The 22,436-nt window shown below is 37.0% G+C and overlaps 6 protein-coding genes across 10 annotated transcripts; 3 read left to right on the forward strand and 3 right to left on the reverse strand.

The window, feature by feature from the left end:
- Nucleotides 1-826: 826 nt before the first annotated feature.
- Nucleotides 827-6,465, forward strand: LOC129576620 (D-glucuronyl C5-epimerase B). 2 transcript variants are annotated; one of them, XM_055461954.1, is made up of 6 exons: nucleotides 898-2,058; nucleotides 2,141-2,300; nucleotides 2,390-2,649; nucleotides 2,727-3,951; nucleotides 4,102-4,263; nucleotides 4,559-5,523. In XM_055461954.1, exons 1-5 carry the CDS (start codon nucleotides 1,915-1,917, stop codon nucleotides 4,251-4,253), a joined length of 1,941 nt encoding a protein of 646 aa, XP_055317929.1. In that variant the 5' UTR covers nucleotides 898-1,914; the 3' UTR covers nucleotides 4,254-4,263; nucleotides 4,559-5,523. The 2 variants fall into 2 exon arrangements, with proteins under 2 accessions (XP_055317928.1, XP_055317929.1); XM_055461953.1 differs by having other exon boundaries at nucleotides 827-2,058; nucleotides 4,102-6,465.
- LOC129576621 (UDP-glucose 4-epimerase) lies at nucleotides 6,441-9,511 on the forward strand. Its single transcript, XM_055461955.1, has one exon. It carries the CDS (start codon nucleotides 7,970-7,972, stop codon nucleotides 9,014-9,016), a length of 1,047 nt encoding a protein of 348 aa, XP_055317930.1. The 5' UTR covers nucleotides 6,441-7,969; the 3' UTR covers nucleotides 9,017-9,511.
- A 734-nt stretch (nucleotides 9,512-10,245) lies between these two features.
- LOC129576619 (uncharacterized) lies at nucleotides 10,246-17,673 on the forward strand. Of its 4 annotated transcripts, none has more exons than XM_055461948.1 (18): nucleotides 10,317-11,371; nucleotides 11,571-11,671; nucleotides 12,171-12,278; nucleotides 12,972-13,190; nucleotides 13,281-13,424; nucleotides 13,549-13,773; nucleotides 13,907-14,202; nucleotides 14,271-14,522; nucleotides 14,599-14,884; nucleotides 14,974-15,009; nucleotides 15,113-15,444; nucleotides 15,550-15,715; nucleotides 15,804-15,964; nucleotides 16,068-16,187; nucleotides 16,300-16,638; nucleotides 16,756-16,926; nucleotides 17,002-17,106; nucleotides 17,180-17,673. In XM_055461948.1, exons 1-18 carry the CDS (start codon nucleotides 11,193-11,195, stop codon nucleotides 17,327-17,329), a joined length of 3,390 nt encoding a protein of 1,129 aa, XP_055317923.1. In that variant the 5' UTR covers nucleotides 10,317-11,192; the 3' UTR covers nucleotides 17,330-17,673. The 4 variants fall into 4 exon arrangements, with proteins under 4 accessions (XP_055317927.1, XP_055317926.1, XP_055317923.1 ...); XM_055461950.1 differs by having other exon boundaries at nucleotides 10,418-11,371; nucleotides 13,585-13,773; XM_055461952.1 differs by lacking the exon at nucleotides 12,171-12,278 and having other exon boundaries at nucleotides 10,246-11,371; nucleotides 13,585-13,773.
- Nucleotides 17,674-17,820: 147 nt separating this feature from the next.
- LOC129576622 (RRP15-like protein) lies at nucleotides 17,821-19,005 on the reverse strand. Its single transcript, XM_055461956.1, has 2 exons — nucleotides 18,795-19,005; nucleotides 17,821-18,711 (listed from the first exon to the last, which is right to left on the reverse strand). The coding sequence occupies exons 1-2, from the start codon at nucleotides 18,826-18,828 to the stop codon at nucleotides 17,861-17,863; spliced, it is 885 nt and encodes a 294-aa protein (XP_055317931.1). The 5' UTR covers nucleotides 18,829-19,005; the 3' UTR covers nucleotides 17,821-17,860.
- A 444-nt stretch (nucleotides 19,006-19,449) lies between these two features.
- Nucleotides 19,450-20,618, reverse strand: LOC129576623 (RNA transcription, translation and transport factor protein). Its single transcript, XM_055461957.1, has 3 exons — nucleotides 20,427-20,618; nucleotides 19,951-20,354; nucleotides 19,450-19,863 (listed from the first exon to the last, which is right to left on the reverse strand). The coding sequence occupies exons 1-3, from the start codon at nucleotides 20,491-20,493 to the stop codon at nucleotides 19,582-19,584; spliced, it is 753 nt and encodes a 250-aa protein (XP_055317932.1). The 5' UTR covers nucleotides 20,494-20,618; the 3' UTR covers nucleotides 19,450-19,581.
- An 80-nt stretch (nucleotides 20,619-20,698) lies between these two features.
- LOC129576626 (protein HGH1 homolog) lies at nucleotides 20,699-22,418 on the reverse strand. The gene is made up of 5 exons (XM_055461960.1): nucleotides 22,214-22,418; nucleotides 21,972-22,144; nucleotides 21,693-21,903; nucleotides 21,234-21,514; nucleotides 20,699-21,097 (listed from the first exon to the last, which is right to left on the reverse strand). The coding sequence occupies exons 1-5, from the start codon at nucleotides 22,296-22,298 to the stop codon at nucleotides 20,777-20,779; spliced, it is 1,071 nt and encodes a 356-aa protein (XP_055317935.1). The 5' UTR covers nucleotides 22,299-22,418; the 3' UTR covers nucleotides 20,699-20,776.
- Nucleotides 22,419-22,436: the final 18 nt, after the last annotated feature.

Here is a 22,436-nt window from a genome sequence, read left to right on the forward strand (position 1 = left end):
CGGTTGTGTCGTACGCAAGGCGACAATCAAATCCATATTCCATGTGCATTTCTACGCTGTGAACATGTGTGCGCGCACCACCGATTGATTCGGCGCATTCCGTTATCTCTCTCTGTGGGCATTGTAATGGAAATTCGGGAATTGGCAGATATTTTTTTTTCGCTTCGCTTTCTCTTCTCTCGGTAGTATGTACTACTTACTCGACGGCGCTACCGAGCACATTTTGTATACACATGACTTTTCTTGTATGAGCTTGTGAAGGGCTGCTCGCATGCGACCGTCGTGTCCCGTTTCTTTCTGCACATATGGACCGAATAGAAGATATCAATGAAGCGTGCGAACAGCATTGAATATACTATACTGGGGCACGAATACTCGCAACACTGCATGTGCTACACACCAATATATGATCGATGAAGACAGGGAAAGATGTCTATACGACAAACCACACACACGCGCGAGTACGCATACAATCGCAGGACGCTGTCATATCTAATAAGCTTCTATTTTCAGGGAGTTTTAATACACATTGCGCCTGATCCTTGTTCCCGATTCGAAATTCCGATGCCAAAGCCTCCAAACGATTTCCTATAAAACGAAAAATTATTTTCTTTCCTATCATAAAATAAAATTCCAAATTCAGAATTCAAAAAAATCGAGGGAATTCAAAAAAATTAACAAAAATTCAATTCTAACGAAAGCAAATTCCAATTCCAATGCAACGAATCTTACATACGAATGTGTCAATGAGCCAAAGGTATTGCCACATTCGAAAAAAAAGAAGACAGGAACGAAAAATAACGAACAACGAAAATAATCGGTAATCAGTTGGTGAGTGTGGTGCAGCCATTGTCGAACCGAATGCTGTGTACAGGCGAAACGTCAAAACATTTGACTATTGTCATGATTGTCAGTGTGTGTTTGACAGACAGAGATGGCAGAACAACATCGAGCACACAAGAGCGAATGAATGAGCAAACGACGATAACCGATTGAACGAAGAGAGGAGAAAAGAGAAAAACAAGCAAAGAGAAGAGAGAAAAAAATAACAAATATATACACACATCTTTTAGGCATATATAATCATTTGGACGATTAGAACAGTTCAATAATGGAGCACAAACATACCAAAACCCGAAAAACCATGAATCTATTATCGGTGCAAAGAAATTGCTAGTTCTTTTTTTCGATTGTTATTTTAGCATGATTTCATCGAAATCAATGCAAGTGATTTATTTTTTGCACCAAAAATCATTTGGTCATGCTAAATTGGTGGATTGTTGTGTTGAACATGAAATAAAATCGAATTCTTGGCACATATGTGCGTTCACATTGGCTGTACAGAGTACACACAACATGAGTGTTCAGTGAGATTACGGCAGAACAGAACAAAAATAATTATAAATAAATAAAACAAGTCGATCAAACGAATAACGAGGGTCCCTTTTTAATTGAAACAAAGTATAAAAAGAGAATAAAGCAAAAAAACCAATTGAATTAAAGTTGATTTTCTGCACGCGCGCATCGATCAACAGTAGCAGCAGTAAAAAAATGAGCAAATGATTTTGTATTTATCACTGTGAAAAAGAAAAGAAAAAAAGTTCGATTTTTTTTTCTTTTAAAATTTATCGCGCGTCCGATTTGAATAATCAAATTTTGCAGTGAAACATTTTTAATTCGAACGCATATCGGCAAATGTACTTAATCACATACTGACAAGTGCCGAAGGAAGGAGTCGAATCGGCACAATGTACAAAATTAATAGGAACGACTGTTTAACAATAATAAGCGCATCGTATTAGGGAGATAACAAGAGAGAGAGAGAGAGAGAGATAGTGAATTACACTGAAAAGCAAATTTAAGCGCAAACCCAACAATTTTACGAAAACCAAAATCCATGTGAGCGATTATCAAATGCATAGCTTAAAGCGAATTTTGAGCTCAATTGTTGGCTCAACCGCCACAATCAAATCGAGTGGAACAACATCATCATCGTCCAGATTGACTGACATTCCAAATAGCCAACCATATCAATATCATCACTATCACCATCAAAAGGTAAGTGGCCAACGAAGGTAGCCAATAAAATCCTCTAGGAATTGTGATTGAAACCAACCAAAATTATTTCCCTATCTTGCAGCATACACCATTGTATTTCATAATAATGCGATTAAATTTGAAAGTGGTACTAGTTTTGCTTTGTTTGGCTGTGTTTTTATTTACATTATCCATTTGGACGCATTGTGGCGATTTGACGTTGGCCAGAGGCTTCCTACCAAAATGGGATCGTCGATTTAATGGTAATGTTCAGTTGTGATATTTAATTTTATTTTTTGAACAAAATTCTACTCTGGTTCTTGCGAACGCGTTTTTAATTTTCGTTTGACAGATGACAATCAGGATGCAGTTGTCGGTGTGGATTGCATTATAAATCAGGAGTATAGTGTGTCTTGTATTCAAGACGGTGATGAAGTGTATGTGCCGTTTACATTTATTCGCGATTATTTCGAAGTGTACGGCTCATTGAGTACAGTGGGAAAGGGACCGCCGAAATTTGAATGGAATCACAGCAATGCGAAAATCAACTATCCCAAAGGCACTTATGATCCAAAGGGGATTTTTATGTATTTTGAAAATTATAATGTTGAGGTATGTGGCCCTTGTATCTTCTTATTCTTCTTCTATTGATTCGATTCGAAATGCAAATTTTCGTTGTTCCATTTTAGGTGCGAGATCGTGTGAAATGCATATCAGCATCGGACGGTGTTCCCGTGTCAACGCAATGGGAGGCACTTGGTTACTATTATCCAACGCAAATCGCACAATTCGGCCTATCGCATTACAGTAAAAATTTAACCGATCCCGAGCCAAGGCGTAAAATCATCGAAGACGGTGATGAGAATCAGGCAACTTGGATTGTGCCAAAAGGCAGTAATTTTTCACGTGTTCATCACACAAAATCAAAGGCAAAAAATCATATCATTTCATTTGCCACACAGAACCATTACGACAGTTCAATTGAAATGCACTTGGATCATGTGCTCGATTTGGTGCTGAGCATCGACATTGAATTACAATCGAACAGTAGCTTTACGGTGACTGTACAAAATCGTGAAACGAAACAATTGTACAATGTACATTATGTGGTGAGCGATGCATTGTTAACCATTGCCGATGAAAGTAATTTTTATTATGGCATCGGTACGATGAATGCGGGCACGTGGAAGCATTTGACCCGTGATCTGGTCGTCGATTTACAAAAAGGCATTCAACAAATTCCAATCACAAGTGTAAGCAATAGTTTTGCCGGCGGTGCTGCATTCGCTAGCAACACCAATAGTATGGATAAAATGAAGAAGAAACTGCGACGCAGTGATATTAAAGTGACGGCCATTTCATTATTTGGTGCTGGTAAATTCGATAATTTAACCTTTTCAACGACCGAACACATCACACAATTTTATGATGCAGCCGAATGGTTTGTACGAAATCAAAATACAAAAACTGGCGGCTGGGCAAATCCAGTTAAACGGAAATTATCCGAATTTGCCGAATTGAAACAGGGTTGGTATTCAGCAATGGGACAAGGTCATGCGATATCGTTGCTTGCACGAGCTTATTATCATTCAAATGGCGATGCAAAATATCTGAGGGCTGCGATTAATGGCCTAAAACCATTTCGAGTTCCATCGCGACAGGGCGGTGTTTTGGCCAAATTCATGGGCAAATACGAATGGTACGAAGAATATCCGACCACACCCGCTTCATTTGTATTGAACGGATTTATTTATTCATTACTCGGGCTGTATGATCTGAATGCAACCGCACCGCGCAATTTATCACGTGAAGCCGGACTTCTGTTTGACCAAGGAATGATCTCATTGAAGAAAATGCTTCTGATGTACGACACCGGATCGGGCAGCATTTATGATTTAAGGCATATCACATTGGGTAAGACGGTTTTTTGGCGACTTTTTTTTAAATCTGAAAATTAAATTTTAATTTAAAATCTGGAAAACTAAGAAGCAGAAACAAAATGAAACATTGAAAATTCAATGACCAAATGGCTTTATTAATAAGTTTGAATCATTGAAATTGCAGGCATCGAACCGAATATCGCCCGATGGGACTATCATGCAACGCACGTAAATCAGCTGCTTCTGTTGGCTACAATCGATCGAGATCCGTTGATTGCTCGCACGGCCGATCGCTGGAGGCGATACATGCTGGGCAAAAGAGCACCGCATAATTAAAACTATAAAGGTTAGACTAACGAACAAGAAGCTTGAAGTGACGGATTTTTTTTTTTTAATTAACCTTGCCATTTGAATGAAATTCTCTATTTTGTTTGACCCATCCGTTGAGCAATGTTATTCGTTTTAGTTGTAATCGTTTGTTTTGCGATTTAATTTAAACTTATGCGATATTATTTAGTGAATCGTCACACGAGCTTTCTTTTATACTATATAATTCAGTGCGACATCATTCGCAAACCGTTGTGCAACACATTCGAACGAAGTAAACAAAAAAACCTATATCTTGTAAATATTGTAACTAGATTTTGTATAGAAAAGAAGCGAGCAAATGTAAATAGGTGTAAAAAAAAGCCTTGGTTGAGCTGATACAGTTCAAGATGTGAATAAATTTGTGGGATTCAAACTGGTCACAAATCCGAAGAAAGCAGTATCAAATTTTGCGGCCGGGCAAATACCATTTTATAAGCCGTTCATCAGCCATTTTTCGTTCGGTTCATTCTAATTAGGTGAAAGTGGTTTAGTTGAAATTAAATTGAGTTTGGTCGCAGTTGACATAGAGAGACAATGACCAAGTAAAACAAACAAACTCGTTATGGACTGTTAATAGAGCATAAATGTTGATGAAATGACTTTTAGCTCTGCAAATTGGTTAGTTCAGAACTGAAATAAAAACTGTCAATATATATATTGTTTATTCATTGTATTCGCTTCACGTTTGTACAAAACAAAACAAAAAGAGAACACAAATAAACACTAGTTATTTCATGTAAGAGAATATATAGGGAAGAGATGCATGACATTTGATTAATTGATTTGTGATTATTGATATTCTCTTGTGGCATCAAATGCGTCAAGAGATATGTGTGTATGTTACTTTTTTTTCGTTTTCTTTCGTTTTCTTTTGTTTTTCTCATTTATTTTGTTCCAGCCCGTGTTTGTGATGTGACATTCAAATGGGCTATGCACCAAGCTAACAGTTCATATAAAACAAGTCAAAATACTTTGAGAATAAAAAATTAGTAAATTAATAAACATATTTGATGAAAATTGCACCATTGAAAACACGATTCGCCATACACATAAATTCTCTATATTCACTAATCACAAATTAGCAACGATAAACGATAATTTTTACAATGATTTTATATACGTATGAAAATGAAAATGATATTATATATACATATATTTTCTGTACTTATCACACCAACTCAGAATATAGTAAATGAATTTAATTTTTATTAAATGAAAATTAATGACGAAAAAAAAATTCAATAATAATGAAATTAGTTTTGCACAGTTTCTAGAGCAGAAGAAATTAATGAAAAAAAAAACATTTGTAATCGTTTGTAAAACACACAAAGTTCAAGATTTAAACTACTACTACAACCACAAAAAAAAACCTATTTGTAAATTATATATAATCAACTGTTTGACTCGAACAGCAACAGCAACACATACACACAAACATTTGCACGTCAATAGTGACAATTCTTTTTTTTTCTGGATTTGTTTTAAATGTGAAACAACATTGTAGGAAAATGCGGTTGGGGATATGATCATAATGATAAAAATTATCATTTGTATCCAGTACCGAAATTGATCTATTATTTTCCGAAAATTGTTGTATGGTAATGCGTACAATTCAATCCGAACCAATTAATTGCAGCTAATGAAATGGTAGATTTACAATGACTGTTTCATAATTCATATGCGATTCGCTTCATCCGAATTTCCCATAGCAAATAAAAAAGTCAAGGCTTTTAAAATAGTCATTTGGCCATATTAGTTTTATTTAAGAATTATTTCGACATTTTTATGTTGAAAAATAGCGTTTTTAAATTTTTTTTTAAATTATTTCCAATTGTGAAATTATTCAAAATTTTATCATTTGTTCGGCGATTTGTACTGAGCCCAAAAAAAATCGATTAGCTAAGATTTATTTTAGTTTTTTCCTCCTCAACACACCATCTTTTCCCTCGTTATGAAGAATCGATGCAAGCTGAGAAAAAACACATTCCACGGCACATACTGCCATTCTATTTATTTAAAATTGAATTATGAAAAAAAGAAGAGATTTTATTTTAGAAAATTGTATGTTTAATTATCCCCTTCTCCTCCTTTCCCCCGCAACCAATCAATTATCAAGAGATGTAGCAAATAAATTGAATGGAATATTTATGACCATTAACACAGAATATCAAAAAAGAAATTGATCGCAGTTTTATTTCCACATAGCTCTTAACCAATTATTCTATCTCTCTATCTTTGCGCATTGTTACTGCTGCCGCTGATGCTGCTACTTGAACCGTAGCACCATTTTGTAACGGCCATGAATATTTTGTAAACAAATCGTTTTCAGGATGCGTTAGATGATTGAATTTCACAAGAGCAACGGCAAGGCGCATGCGCTTCCGAAAAATTGATGATGTACGCGTTAAATGAAAACGTCACTCACTGGTGAGGCAAGCATATAGACAACAATCGAAATTTTTGGGTCACACAGAAAAAAAAAACAGGGAACAACACACGAAACTGCATCGAAAACAAGTGCAACGAATTTTTGTTGACTGTGTTTGTTTTTTTTCTCTCGGAGGAGTCTCGTTGCAATGGAAGCTCGTTAGTGGTTTTTCGTATCCAAACGATAGAAGAAGAAAGAAAAAAATAGAATTTATTTTGGAATTTTATCCGTTTTTTCGACGTAAGCACATGGCATTGTGTTTAACTTATTTAGTATTCGCTTCAAAGTACACGACATTCCGTTCAACACAGAGACTGTGAGACGGATGTTCAACGGAATTATTCAACAATCAATAGTTTGACATCATCGCAATTAAACTGAGGCAAAGAGAAGAAAATTTCGAAAAAGAAAAGATAAAAAAAAACAGAACTAAACGCGTTACCGAATAAGTTTGAGAATAAATTTGCACGAATCTATCTGTTGTGAGAAATTCCAATTTCATTCTGAGTCCAGAAGGCAATACGATACACGTTGTATGTTGTTCTAGATAAACAGAACCCAGTCAAAGTACACACATCGATTGTATTCGATGTGAGAACAGAGCGAGCGAGTGAAACAGAGAAAAAGAATAAACACGTAGACTTCACACTGAATTCGGCTTTCTATTGATGATAACAGCAATATTTGTGTCGTCAGTTTTTTTTTTCTTTTCGTAAAAAAAAGCGTACACATTACCAGAACACAAGGCAATAAAATAAAAGAAAAGCAAGCAAATACAACACGTAATGAACAATTTTGATAACAAACACATTTTCAAGATACGTATAGATATATGCAGCGTGTCATATGAACTTGTGGCTGGATTTTAAAAACGAAACTGATAAGCCACGGTCAGTTAAACGAAGCTAAACGAACTGAGTAGAGTAGCGAGCGCTTCCTGGAAACATACAAAAACAGCACCATTGAATCGAAGTGACTATAGAGTGGTGATCATTTGCATCGAGTACATCATTTCAGTAAATGCAAGCAATCGAGTTAGGCGTTTTCGTTTTGAAAGGAAAAAGAGAAAAAAAAATAACGCAACCATCACGTTTTTGAAAAACAAAATTATTTAATCGACTAAATTTACAGTACACAATTCTGCGTCAACGTCATTAAATAACTGTTTCCGTTGTAGTGTCCGCTGAAATCGTGCGGGTTGAAAATTGAGTGAAGACATAACAACGAATTTGTTTGCGTTTCCAAATTGAAAATAATGTCATTGACAATTTTAGTGACTGGTGGAGCTGGCTACGTGGGATCACATACTGTGCTTGAATTGCTGAACGCCGGCCACAATGTGATTTCTATTGATAATTTGCATAATGCATACAAAGAATCGACAAAAACATTGCCCGAATCGTTGCGCCGTGTTCAAGCGCTGACGGGCAAAACGATTGTGTTCTATGAAATGAATATATGTGATCAGGCCGCATTGACGGATCTATTCAAACGCCATAAAATCGATGTGGTTGCCCATTTTGCAGCATTAAAAGCAGTTGGCGAATCATGCCGTTTGCCATTGAAATACTATCAAAATAATGTGAGTGGTACGAGCATTTTGCTGGAAACAATGGCCGCTGCCAATGTTTTCAATTTTCTGTACAGTTCGAGTGCAACGGTGTACGGTGATCCGATTTCATTGCCAATCAAAGAGTCGCATCCAACGGGCAATTGCACCAACCCATACGGCAAAAGTAAATATTTTACGGAAGAAATTCTAAAGGATTTAAGTGCATCGGATAAGCGTTGGAATGTGATTTCATTGCGTTACTTTAATCCGGTGGGTGCTCATCCATCGGGGCGAATTGGTGAAGATCCAAATGGTGAACCAAACAATTTGATGCCATACATTGCTCAAGTGGCCGTTGGCAAACGACCCAAATTAAAAGTGTTCGGCAGTGATTATGATACGCCCGATGGTACGGGTGTTCGGGATTATATTCATATCGTTGATTTGGCCGAAGGTCATTTGTATGCCATCAATAAAATTGCCAAAAAGCAAATTAAAGGCTTTGTTACGTACAATTTGGGCACTGGAGTGGGATACTCGGTATTGGACATGGTCAAAGCATTTGAAAAGGCATCAGGACGTGAAATTGCATATAATTTGGTTGAACGACGACCAGGTGACATTGCCACATCATTTGCCGACGCATCATTGGCCAAAGACGAATTGGGCTGGACGGCCAAACGTGGACTCGACGAAATGTGCACCGACTCATGGCGTTGGCAACACAACAATCCAAATGGTTTTAAATAAAGAAAATTTCATTTGAAATGAAACCAAACTAAAAAAGAAAAAAAAAAACAAATTAGCAATATTTCCAGAACTTATTCCACACAAACCCACAATTTTACCAACTTATTGATAACGAAGGGAAAAAAAACCAAACAAACTCGTGCCAATCATTATTATCAGCAACACCGGCATTATAGCAATAATAATAATAATTCTCTGTATCTAATAATATCTGCATTTAAAATAAAAAGAAGAAGAAGAAAATGAGGTTTGCAACCAACCAAAAAATAAGTCAATAGACAAAATAACAAAACAAAAAAAGTATTGAACACCTTGTAAAAACTTCTATATCTCAGTTAAAACATTCAGGTTCGTTGATTGTGAAAATTGTAAATTGATAATATATAAAATCCGTTTTTGTTCTTGTTCTTCTCTATTACAGTAATGTTCTGTCATTTGTTTTGTTTTTTGCTGTAGATATGTTTAAATTGGATGAATAAATAGTAGAGATTACAATGTGTTTGTTTGATTTTTATCTCCCTATCGCTCTATTGAAATTCAAAACCCGCGACCAAACGAGTGAAAAGAGTAGCAGAAAAAAAGAAGAATAAAAAAATAACCAGGCTATCGCATTGGTTTACATAATTTGAAGAACCTTGGTATTGTGTACACTTCAACAGCACTACACATGTTTTTTTTATGTCTTTTTCTACTTTAGCGCTTTGTTTTTTTTTTGTTGAGTTCAGCACAAAATTGCTGCAGATGTAATTGGTCGAACGCCACATTTATTGATCCCTTCGATTGAATTGATAACATTGCCGAGAATAAAGTGTGCACAAAATCGAACAGGCTAAATGCAACAACAATAATAATAACAAGAAGACCAGCAGCAGCAACAACAACAACAACAAAAGTCACACATTCATTGGAAAACAATTCTCTTGGTTGCCGCCGTTATGTGGTTCAATACATGGGCATCAACATTGCATACATTCGAATTTTGTTTTGTTGTTTTCGCTCCGTTTCATCATACATAGACACAGACACACTCACACACGCGCACCTCATATTTGGAATTTTTTTTTTTGTATGTTTCTTCTTTTCCCTCCGCTATGTGTTTTAGTCTTTCTCGAAATCAGATGACACTTACTCGGTTGCGGTGTATACAACGACATACACCAGCAAATAAGTAGCAGTGTTGCCAGCGTGTACGCGAACCGAATGAACGTACGAACGACTGAATGCGATGACAACTGTATGTTAAACATGTTATTGCGTAAAATTTACTCTTTTGCCTCTTGTGCCTGTGTATTGGTGCATTGAAGTAAGGTAATTTAATGTGTACACACATTTATATGCAGACGGCTTTGCACACATTCCCACATACACGCACACATACACAATCACACATGCACACACATACAAAAAAAACTCAACCAACAACCAGAAGTATAGATGGCTTTCGCATAAAACACTTTTTAAAATTAGCTCAGCGTCATCACACAAGTGAAAACGGAATAGACGACCGAAAATTGCCTAAAGGTCCCCGCTCAATCAAGATAAAAAAAAAGTGATTAAAAAATCGAAATATTGTTTGCAATTTGCCAAAAGTGTGGAAAAACGAACGCAATAGTTGTGACCGAAATTTGAGCAACAATTTTTTCCTTCTTCGTCAATTTTGACGATAGTGTAGTGTGTAGACACAGTAAATGAAACGTAAATCGATTTCTTTGTGTGTTTTTTGGCTCCTTTTTTTGCGTGCGATTTGACAATTCCTTCGAAATTTTTTATTGAAATTTTTGAAAAACGAAATCTCACCACCATTTTGCATTTAATTGTAATCAAATCGATTGTTACGCCAATTTCTTTTGGCCGTGTGATTGCCGCTTTTTTTTCTCTCCTGCTACGATCGCTACCAAACCACCATTTAAATGTTTATCAATGTGAAATTCAGTGTTTTGTGGGAGAACAATACGTGAACGGTATTGAGAGTGAGTGAGAGTGAGAGATAGAGAGCGCACTGTATCGTGCACATCGTGTAAAGAGTAGTGTGAGGAAGAGTGCGAGACTTGGCTGGGCCTAAATTGATAAATAATAAAAAAAAAACACTGAAATAAAATAACAAGAAAATAATCGAATCTTTTATGCAACATCAACATCAAATCACCCGGTTGGTGTTCGGAATTTATGACAAAAAATGAACTCGCCAGACGCTGGCGGAGGAGTAAATAACACGTCTGCTGCTATAGGCAGTACAAGTGGTGAAAAACCCAATCCGATTATTAAACAAAACGCATTTCCAATGGATTTAGCACCGAAAATTGCACTAGTCAAGCCCACAGACGGCAAAGGTGCCACCGTTCAAACGCAGTTTCGGTAAGCGCATACAAACCAACATTGAATAATCCATCCGGCCCGACAACACACATTTCTTTTTTCTTTCATTCAATTTCTTGTTCGCTTTTCGCTCTCGATTCGCGTGTGAGATCAGTTTCATCGTTAATTGTGTATACTATGTGTTTGTGTCTTACTTTTTTTTTCTCGTCTTTTCTTTCTCTATCTCAATACGGAACAGAACGCTAACGCCGCAACCAATGCGCGTTGTTGTGTCAACGGGAACAGCAAGTGCCCAAATTATTCAAACACAAATAATGCCACAAGCAATGCTCAAACAAGGTACAGTATTCCAATTTGCACAACATTTGGCCATGCCATTTTCACATTTCAATCACTTACCAACCGAACACTTCGATACGATTGATTCCAATGCACATGCATTGTTTTTGTTTTCGAACCTGAACTGAACCAATGAAAAAAACACGACCTTCGAAAATGAAAACAATGTCAAAAAAGCAGAAGAATCAGTGTCCGAAAAACAAAACAAAATATAAACTAAACAAAACGAATTTAAAACAAAAATTTAACAACGAAAATCAAAACAACCGACCATCAATCAACTCAATGAGAATTTGGAACAAAAAATTACAAACAATTGTTTTATTAAGAATCAATAAAACAATTCAATCACATACATGCACCAAATAACAATTTAAATTCTTTACCTACACCCACCCACCCCGGATTAAATTACAAACAAATTAGATCGAAAAACAGGGAAGCGCAAGTTTTGAGATGTGTTTTTTCTCTTCTTGTTTCTTTTCTCTTGTCAATTTAGTTGATGCTTTAGGCAGAACACAAATAACGGCATTGCCATCAAGAACCATGGCACAAACATCAATTACTGTAACAAGACCGTTAACACCAAATACATTTATGCCAAGAGGCAAGATCATTGTTTTTATCCATTTATTTTTCTTTTTTTTTTAAATCATATTTTTTTTGTGTTGTTGTACAGAAAAAAAACAAATTTTTTATCAACAACAAAATTTGAAAAAAAAATAAAAAAATATTTCTGTAGTTTGTAGTATTTCTAAATGCTGCATATTGAAATAATTTTTGTAAATAGATTTTGAAATTTGCATATGAATACGAAATGCGTATTCAAAATGAGTCGAAAATCAAATTCTTTAGTAAACAATTTGAACGATTATGCAGAATTTCGATTATTTCTTCTTTAATTTTATTTTTTTTGTTGTAAATATTCAATTCGATGAACAATATTTTCAATTGAAAAACAAAAACAAAAAACGAAACAAAAATTGTATCGAGCTCATTAAAAATGTATTATTCATTGAGCGATGCTTGTTTTCAATTCGAACAAAGAATAGTAATTTACTACAAAAACAACAACCAGATTTTCTTTTTTATCCAATTGGTTTCAAACTCTCTGGCCAAATGAAAATATGTATGTGCTATTTTTGGCCGGAATGATTGTCCCATTCATAGTAAATAACCAAGCAGTGGACATACGATGAAAAAGAGAGAGATATAGATAGATAGATAGAGAGACACTCAGTGAGAGGGAGATAGATACAGAAATTTTATTGAAATGTCATTTCATGATTTCTGTTTGCAGGCGTCACATCAAATATTGCAGGTTCACGTGGAACGATCCGAGCTCAAACACCACCATCGGTGGCCAATATATCGACAAGCTTTGTTCGCGGTGCAATTCCACCACGCACACCATCACCGGCTGGCACCGTCATCCCGACCGCAACCACCTGGATGACCGGCAGCCAACCCGTTCAACTGATCCGAGCCAATATCGGACAAGCACCTCGCGGCGCAAAATGTAATTTTCACATTTTTTTTTCTTTATCTAAACACACACTACTTCCCTATCGATCACATAAATTTTCAACGAATTCTCGTTCAATTTTAGTTACGGCTGTTTCCAGTGCGAATACGGGTATTACAACCATATCGGCAAATATTGTGTCATCACAGAGTGGCGCTGGCACAAATACCATTCAAAATGTATCACAACAGCAATCAAATCAAAATGTTTCCAGTGCAACGGGATCGGGTAAGTGGGCTAATTGTTCAGTTTCAGAGCTGCTGTTGTATTTTGTGCTGTTTTTTGTTCGTTTTTACGCACTCTGAAACGATAATTTCAATTTCAATTCAAATATTACTTTAAAATGACTTAGGTCAATCTCAAACGTTCGTTGCTACACTTGCCACAGTTTTGCCACCACGTCATCAGACTGCAACGCTCGTCTATAGCAATCCACAGCAATTGAGCACCAATGTAACGGGACCACGTTTGGCGGTAGCCAGCCCGATCGCAACGCAACGACAAGTTCGTCCAATCCAAATCAGCAGCGCACGATTACCAACGGCCGGTTTGAGTCGCGTCTCAACCGCAACCGGATGTAAGTTGCAGTTTAAATTTCGTCACAAAAACTCGGGCCAAGAATTAATGCCACAGAAATATGAAGTGAAAACTTAAAACAAAGAAGTGAAGCGAACTCATTATTAACTTTAAATTTATTCCTCTTTAAACAGCTATAAGCATCCGTGGGCCAGTGTTAACGCCATCTAGTGTATTAACCACTCTTCCATCCGGCACAAATACGACTGTGTCCGGTTCGAATTTAACTGTAGCTAATTTACCAGCCGCTCGTATCATTCAAGTGCAACAACCGAATCCAAGTGGCCAAGTACTGGGCACCGGCCGTATTACTGCAATGACATTGCATCCGCTCGTTGTGAATGCATCAAATGTGTCCACAGCTAATACGGTGCGTGGTGTGAGTGCATCAACGGCCAAGCCCTCGTTAACTATTACTCACGTTGGGAAGGTAATGTCCATTTAAAAACAGCAACTTGGAATCGAATCTCATTGATGTTCCTTTTTTTCTCTCGATAGAATCCTCAGAATAGCGTTCAATTAGCGACGGCAAGTCTGCCGCAAGGAGCAACAATCACCGGTTCAATTCCATCGTCAACTTCGGTTGTTCAACATCAATCACAAGCGTCACAGCATTCAGGTGGCAACTCCTCGGCTCCGATTGGTATTGTGATGGGATCGAACAATAGTCAATCGGTGCCTGCATCACAGATAGCCCAGATCGTGAATTTAAATCAATCGGGAATTAATGTCGGCCATGGCCATCAAATTGTACGTCAAACACGTTTTCCATCGTTCGATTATTTCATCTTTTAACTTTTGATTCGATTGGTTTTTCATTTCATAGCAAATAATTGGATCTCAGGGAACGCAACAAACTTCAACGGTTGTGCCATTGACTATAACCTCCCGTGCGACGCACACATCGCTTAGTGGCACTTCGGTGACCACATTACCAGCATCAGTTGCCACAAATCTATCGCAAATTGTACGCGGTAACGTGAACATTGTTACAACGGCCAATACAAATAACAATACAACCACCGTATTACCAATTGCCAAAGTACTGCCACAACAACAGAGCATTACGAGCGATCCGCCGCCAATTGTATCGGTCGGAACATCACAAAATGGTAAGAACGACTTGCTTCGACTATTCAGAATATGTTCACGGAAAACACTTGAGCGTTAATCATAATGTTATGGTTCTTTTTTTCGGCAGTTGTGAATGTTGTTAATGCCGTGAGTAGCAATCGAGGTGAGTAGAACATTGAATAATTTTCGTAAAAAGAAAAATGCATTCGATCGATTTGAGTTTCGATTTTAAATTAAACAAATACATTTTATATCTTTGCCATCAGTCACACCAGGCGGTCCGATATCAGTGAGTTCAACGGCTGTTTTGCAATCCATAACGACGCATTCACCGTCGATAACAACAAATGTGTCATCAAGTAATACAGCCATAACAGCATCATATGCACCACAAGCTGGTTCATTTGCAGTTGTTCCATCATCCAATCGAAGTGTTGTGAACAGTTCGACAGGTGGATTGGTTACGTCGACCGTTGTTCAGCAGAGTGGATCTCAGCCGATGCCAGTTCGATTCAATCCGCAGCTCATTGTTGATGGCAATAAAGAATCCACCTCATACGATGGCCTATTACAAAAGCAGCTTGGCGGCCATCAACAAGTATGTTGATCCATTACACATGGAATGGATGTGCAATCCATTTCAATTCTAATGAAATCAGATATATCAGAGAATATATCCTAACGAAGTCATTGTGTATTTCAGATATCCTACATTTCAATGCCAACAAACCAAACGTTGACAAATCAACAAAAAACCGCGCACATAATCCCAGTATCTGGGGTCAAACCGAGTTCAGTTGTGGTGTCGGCTACATCTTCACCGCGAGCCACGACCATCGTTTCTGCCACACCACGAAAACGTGAACATAGTAAGTTTGACCCACGTTTTTTTTGTTTCTTTCGAAAATTCCATTCGAATATAGACAAGCCTATTATTGAATTGGTTCATCATTTTAGTTGATTTCCGTGCCGAAATAGTGCAACAGTTGCAGGCAAGTCAGAGGATACCATCGCCAATTTCACGACCCGGCTCATCTGATGGATCGACAACAGTGAGCGCCACGTCGAGTCCGGGCATTGATCAACAAGAGCAAGAGGAATTGAATGCATTATATCAGGTAAGTAAAGAACAAAAGAATGAATGGCTGATTTCAATGGTGAATTCAAAAAAAAGCGATTGAAATAAAAATGAGATATAAAATGAAACGCTCTTTCTTGCAGCATCATCAAAATCAATTGCAACACAATGTTGCTCAAGCGTTGCCGCAGCAGCAACAACAACAACATCAACAACAAGCATCACAACACTCCTTACCGCAGACAGTACATTCCGTAAATATGGTGAGTTTAAATAAATTTTCTTAAAGTCATTCTTAAACTCTTGATTGAGTGAGAATTTTTTTAAATCAATTTCCATCCATCAATAATCGATTAATTCATATCACCCGTCCAGTCGAATGGAAGTGATGATTTGACGCCACGGAAACGTCCACGAAAGCAGATATTCGACGAATATCCACAAGGAGGCAAAAAATTCCAAATCGATTTGGATACACACATCCAATCGGAACAACAAACCGCTACTGGATCTTCGCTAAATGATCAAGGAGTGACCATAACTTTTCAAAATGCTACTCCATCACAGGCGAACACAAGCGCAGCAACAGCAGCAGCAGCAGCAGCGGCAACTAATTTAACGAATCGAAATGCTGTGAAGACCAATAATGAAAATAGTCCACCAAAATTCATAGACTTCTATATTAAACGGCCAAAAGCATGCAATTTACTCGATGTAAGCGAATGCATTCCATTTTTTTTAAACGATTCACATTTAAATCAAGATGTTGAAAATCATCAAAAACCCATTTTATCCACACAATTTATTGACTTATTGATTTTCGTATTACAGAGCTATAAACATTCATGGAAATCAACGCATAATCACTTCCAACGATACTCAGATGTGAAGCCACGTGAAGAACGAAAACCGACCGTTGTCGATTTGGCCAATCAGACTCACGTGGTGCAAAAAGTGAATGGATGGAAAATCTACCATTTGACATCACAAATGGAAGACCTGGTGAGTTGAACTGAAAAAAAACGTTGGAAATTTAATACGAATTGATCTGGAATAATGTTCGCTATTTCTTTATAGACGGAACTAGAGTCACAAGTATATGATAAGCTATCGTCAATGCTTCAGTGTATGGAAGCGCATGAACAAAATACAGATGTAGAACGTGTTAATGAACTAATTAAGGTAAATTAGCGCATCAATATGAAAAGTGAATGAAACAAAATCTAATTTCTTTTTTTTTTCATGTTCTTAACAGGGTAATATGCAACGCAGCAAAATTGTATCCGATTCAATTAACGAGGCTCGTGTGCAAATCCTCAAGGTATTCGATCATAAAAGTCATGTATCGGATATTATTCATCGATGTGCATCAAAGCGAAATCTTAAAAAGCGTGAAAAATCGTAATTTCATGCAATCAACGGAAGAGAGTATAAAATAACGCATCAGAATTTAAACTAAATGAAAAGTTTACTGTGAATCGAGGCCGAAGTACTCGTTCATTTAATTTTTTAAATTTTCGATAACGAAATGTTTAAAAAAAAAACGAAGCTAAAAACAAAAACCAATCAATTGAGACAATTTAAGGCATATTGACATAAAGTTATACATTGATATAAAAATACATTTAAAAAGAAAACAATTTTTTGCTATTTTTCGTATTTTCTGTATTCCCTTGACAACTCTAAGTTATCAAATGAACTGAACTTGAAAAAAAAATATTATATTAAAAGAAAATCGCTTGAATTCAACGCTATCGATTGTTTTATTTCTTGTTAAAAGTGTATCTTGTTTATTCTTGTTTTGGGGCACTTCAGTTATTTTAATCCATTGGGAAGGATAGAAATGGTGGAAGGGATAAAGTCAACCCAAAAATGAATTCAAATGAAACCAATCGATTGCTAAATTGTAAAAATAAAACTTTATTTCTTTCATCAATCAATCAGAATCGGAATCCATATCGTTATTATCAACAGCTTGATTGTCGCTACCCTCATCTTCATCCCAGTGCTTCAGTTTTTTGTTGGTCATAAAATCATCTCGCAGCACGCTCCACTGTGATGGTTTTGAGCCATCTTCTTTTTCATCTTTGATTGGATTATCGACATTCTCGGATTTGGCACGCTTTCCACCCATCAACATGTCCAAGAATTGTCGTTTGTTAACATTGTTCAGCACTTCGTCGCGCCTGTGATCGAGTGGGCCGGCCTTTTCTAATCGATGCACCAAATCGCGTTGTTGTGAACGCACTGCGTTAAATAGCTGGACGACACCTTTGGTCGAGATACGCTTGAGTGCTCGTTCACGTTCTCGATCCATTGCACTCGGTTTAACTCGCAATTGTAACAGCTTATTGCTTCGCTCTTTACGTGCAATCAATGCCAGTTCCAATTCATTACTCGTGGGTTTCGCGTCTTCTTCATTTAACTCTGGTTTCACATCTTCATCATCATCGTCGTCATCACCTTTGCCATCTATTTCGAATGTTACTTTTTTATCAGCATCATCTTTCTCTTTTTTATCCGCTAATTTCGTTGCCTTTGACAATACCAAATATTTCTTATTTTTCGGTTTCTCTTGCTGCAACACTTTTGCAAATGCATCGGCCCAACCGGCATTGCCTTCATCATCGTTGTCTGCTTCATCATCACCCTCGCTCTCATTATCATCGAATTCATTGTCGGCTTCATCACTTTCATTGTCGCTCGCCATTTCCTCCTCATTGTCCGACTCTTCGGCATCCGATGCTTCGGATTCCTGCTCCAATTCTTCTGTGTCAGCTTCCAATTCTATAGCATAAAATAAAAATGTGTTTCTCAGTTCATTTATCACACTCAATTGAAAAATTCATTCCTTTATTCTCTTTTCTTACCTCGAATTTCTTTCGCTGGCGTTCGTACTGTCATTTTGTTGTCTTATCTTTTAGAAATTTAAAATCTAATGAATGAAATATCCCAAGTTTCTCAAATCAAAACGTTGAATTTTTCTATTGCAAACACTTTTACTATGCTGGAAATTTGTTTTGACGCTTCAAAAACATGTGCGAGTGGTGCCCGATGCGATCCACTGACTTTTAGTGTTGACCGTATTGAATGAGCCCAACACCAAAAGTTAGCAGTGAATTTCACAACCGAATGTTAAATAGAGAGCCGATTTTTCTTGGATGAGAGTGTTTTGAGAAAAAAAAAAAGAAGAAGCTATGGGTGATGCTAGTGGAAGCCTTGTAGCCAAGCGGCACAGTTACGGAGAGGATTGTTCGAGTTGTCGTCTAGTCAGCGGTGTGGGCATCATCGGAATGGGCATTTACGTACTAACCGCGGCTAAAAAACAAAAGTCGACTTTTAGTCGGAACTTCATCTACTGCATGTCGTCGGGTAATTTAACGAATTAAAACCACATATTTTTTTTATAAATACTAATTGTGTTTTTTTCTTCCTTTATTCTAGGAATTTTCGGTCTTGGTGCGGCAAGACTATTTGCATTGCCACCGTTTCAGCGAACGACTAGCGAGTAAAATTCTTAAAATGTAAATTTCCAAGAGAGAAGAAAAAAAAACTCAATTTTAATGTAAATAAAAAATAGAAAGAAAAGAAGAAGCAATATGACAATTAAATGTGATCAAATTAAGCGAAAATCGAAATTTGTCGTTTTTTTTTCTTTTAGAATCCCACTTTTCCTAGTTTAGTGTCCGTTTTTGGATTTGCTGTTAGATCTTGTACATTGACGATGGTTTCATTGATGGTAGTTTGCAGGTTTCGCGTGCTGTGCACCTGCAGCAAGCGTAATATTTTGGCGGCTTCATCTAAATCGGTATCGTTGTAGATGAATTTACCGGAGTCTTTTAGTGAATAAGCAACAGTCTTTTTATCGCTGTCGCCTGTATTTTGTTCGGCGGATTTGCCAAGTTTTCGTTCGATTATGCGGGATGCGGCTTCTAAAACCTAGAAAAATCGATTTTTGTTTTTAACATTTTTAAATCACTTTATATCCAAACAAGATCTCGAGAAATTTGAATTGAGATTCTTTACCTTCAGATGATCTGGATGATGTGCAATGTTAAGCATTCGTCCTAATCGGCGAACGCCTTGCTCAAAGTCTTCACAGTTCATGTCCATTGAGTCGAAGGGATTTTTCGAAACGGCCATTGGATCGGCTGGTTTTTTGGCCTCTGTCACAAGAGCACCGGTAATATCTTTGAAATCATCCGCTCGATCCATGTACTCCAAACGAACGGCATAGCTTAAAATCCAATCCAAATCTTCGATACGGGTCTCAAACGTTGGCACACCAATGTCATTTTTATACTTCTCAAATGCCTTATTCCATTCGGGATAATTGTCGATGTTGCGCAACGCGTCTCGATCCTCAATCCGATAATGACGAATCTTTTGATCTTCCAACCACAACACTGTACTTGCGAAATCCTGATCGTCTACGAATCAAATCCAAAATCAACATCAATACTAATAAACACCCAGAATTTATTGGAATTGCGTGAACTTACTTTTAAATGAACTGTCAGCTGTTTCAGCGAATGGATGCTCCAATGCAATCAACTTATTTCTAAACATTTTTCCAATGAGTTTTACAATTCCCTTTCCAATTTCAAACAGAAAAAAAAATCATCAAGCAATTTTGTGTGTGTGTTTGGTTGAAAAGCCGCAATGAGCTTAAAAATGTTGTTGTCGCAAGCTGCAGACAAACGTCATTCGATCAAATGTCAACATTTTCGGGCTTTCAAACATCAGCGCCGCATTCCAAACAAGCTACGCATGGTTTTTATTTACAACATTTTTTATTTGTTTATTTAAATTTTTTTTTACATTTATTTTAAAATCTTAATAGAAAAATATTTTATTCTTCGACTAAATTGGAACCCATTTTATCGAATTTCTCCACCAAATCGTTTGGAACGTCCAGTGATTTTAAGTTATCCTCGCCTATCTCGTCTTCCGTTCGTATAAGGATGTCAACGACATTCTCACATGAAATCAAACACAATTTATCACCCGCATCGGTGTTTTCCCATTTATGCAATTCACGTAGAATTTCGTACGTTCCATTTGAGCGCAAAAACTCACGAGCCTTTCGTGTTGCACACAGTTGATTCAGCGAATCGATCAACATCTTCCGAATGTCTGGGTCATTTTCACGCTGCTTATCGGGGCTGAGGTACTGCGAAAAATGGGGAGCAATAATGGGTATTATATACAGTGACCACAACAAGTAAATGCAGCACTTTAATGAAATATCACAACGAACATTTAAAAAAAAAAAAACAACAACAAAAAAGTTCTGATTGACGACTTACCTGCAGTTCCATTGAGAATTTGTCATTTTCTTCATCTGAGTATTCCTCTGGTCCGGCTAGAGATAACAGAACGATTGGCAGAATGTTGATTTCTTCAAGCAAAAATAAATGGCGGCTCGAATCGAAGCAAATGTTCTTTAGAAGCCCAACAATGCCACCTTTCCGCACTAGACTCTCTTCGTACTGTACAAACGGTATTAAACGACTCAATGTTTCTGCATCTGCCTGACAGAAGAACTCCCGTCCTTTTGTTACTTGCGAAAGATTGCTGAAAATTGGTCCTGAAATAGAGTCGAATTTGTATAATTTTCAAAATCTTGTCATCTTTTTCTCCAATGAATTGTTTGGCTCTATATTCAAAGCTCAAGATAGAGCATTGCTCAGCATTAAATAGCTATTGATCTATTTGAGTCCGATCGAAAACTATGTTTTCATTCAAAATCGCTCGAAAAACCTTACCTAAATAATTCAAATGGCATTTTTTCTTATTGTAATCGATTCGAGTGAATGCCGAGATCAAGTCATTCAATTTGCTTTCAATTTCGTCAAAAACTTGTTCAGCCAATGGAAGCGATCGGGAAACATTACTCAAAACCATACTCCATGGATCGGCCAATGTGCAATTTTCATCAATGATGTTCTTGGCACAAGTTCCAGTCAATTTTGAAATCTGTATCAAAAATGTCCAAAATCGTAAATAAAGAATATGCATATTGCAATCGCGTAAATGGTTTTTACCGATTTCAAAAGCACCGCAGCACCATCTTCTTCTGCTGACAGGTTCACCAGGCATAACAATGACTCTTTTGAAACAACTGGATCTTTATCTTCTGCTGCTAATTTTCCAAGGGCTGCAACAATTTCGCTACATTTGCACAAAAGCTCCTGTCCCTCTTTGGATCCAGTCAAACCTTTTAGAAACACAATTGCCATTAGTCTCATGCACAAATTCGAAACGTCTTTTCTATCGATTCACTTACTCAGGACATATGTGATGGCTATCGATTTTACATGTTGTGGTGTTTCAAGAGTTAAAAACTGTTGAATTTCCTGTAAACTTTCCATCGTTTTTTTTTGTTGCTTTCTAACAAAATTGACCGTTCGATTGATATAAACACAAAACACCGTACATGTGCTTTCGTTACACTGTCACTTGACGCTAGCCCGAAAATGAGGTGCACTCAATTCGGGCTAAAGTATATA

The sequence above is a fragment of the Sitodiplosis mosellana genome, unplaced genomic scaffold (assembly GCF_009176505.1).
Source record: "Sitodiplosis mosellana isolate CC-2019 unplaced genomic scaffold, AAFC_SMos_1.0 Smas_scaffold_6191, whole genome shotgun sequence".
In the NCBI taxonomy this organism is placed as follows: domain Eukaryota; kingdom Metazoa; phylum Arthropoda; class Insecta; order Diptera; family Cecidomyiidae; genus Sitodiplosis; species Sitodiplosis mosellana.

Coding starts and splice junctions, on each gene's coding strand:
- LOC129576620 (XM_055461953.1), top strand. CDS start 1,915: ATGCATAGCTTAAAGCGAATTTTGAGCTCAATTGTTGGCTCAACCGCC. Junction 2,301..2,389: donor ATGGGATCGTCGATTTAATG/GTAATGTTCAGT, acceptor TTCGTTTGACAG/ATGACAATCAGGATGCAGTT. Junction 3,952..4,101: donor TTTAAGGCATATCACATTGG/GTAAGACGGTTT, acceptor TTGAAATTGCAG/GCATCGAACCGAATATCGCC.
- LOC129576621 (XM_055461955.1), top strand. CDS start 7,970: ATGTCATTGACAATTTTAGTGACTGGTGGAGCTGGCTACGTGGGATCA.
- LOC129576619 (XM_055461948.1), top strand. CDS start 11,193: ATGAACTCGCCAGACGCTGGCGGAGGAGTAAATAACACGTCTGCTGCT. Junction 15,010..15,112: donor TGCCGTGAGTAGCAATCGAG/GTGAGTAGAACA, acceptor CTTTGCCATCAG/TCACACCAGGCGGTCCGATA. Junction 16,927..17,001: donor CATCACAAATGGAAGACCTG/GTGAGTTGAACT, acceptor ATTTCTTTATAG/ACGGAACTAGAGTCACAAGT.
- LOC129576622 (XM_055461956.1), bottom strand. CDS start 18,828: ATGACAGTACGAACGCCAGCGAAAGAAATTCGAG. Junction 18,712..18,794: donor GCCAGCGAAAGAAATTCGAG/GTAAGAAAAGAG, acceptor TTTATGCTATAG/AATTGGAAGCTGACACAGAA.
- LOC129576623 (XM_055461957.1), bottom strand. CDS start 20,493: ATGTTTAGAAATAAGTTGATTGCATTGGAGCATCCATTCGCTGAAACA. Junction 20,355..20,426: donor AGCTGACAGTTCATTTAAAA/GTAAGTTCACGC, acceptor TTTGATTCGTAG/ACGATCAGGATTTCGCAAGT. Junction 19,864..19,950: donor ATCATCCAGATCATCTGAAG/GTAAAGAATCTC, acceptor CGATTTTTCTAG/GTTTTAGAAGCCGCATCCCG.
- LOC129576626 (XM_055461960.1), bottom strand. CDS start 22,298: ATGGAAAGTTTACAGGAAATTCAACAGTTTTTAACTCTTGAAACACCA. Junction 21,904..21,971: donor CTGCGGTGCTTTTGAAATCG/GTAAAAACCATT, acceptor TTTTTGATACAG/ATTTCAAAATTGACTGGAAC. Junction 21,098..21,233: donor AATTCTCAATGGAACTGCAG/GTAAGTCGTCAA, acceptor CATTTTTCGCAG/TACCTCAGCCCCGATAAGCA.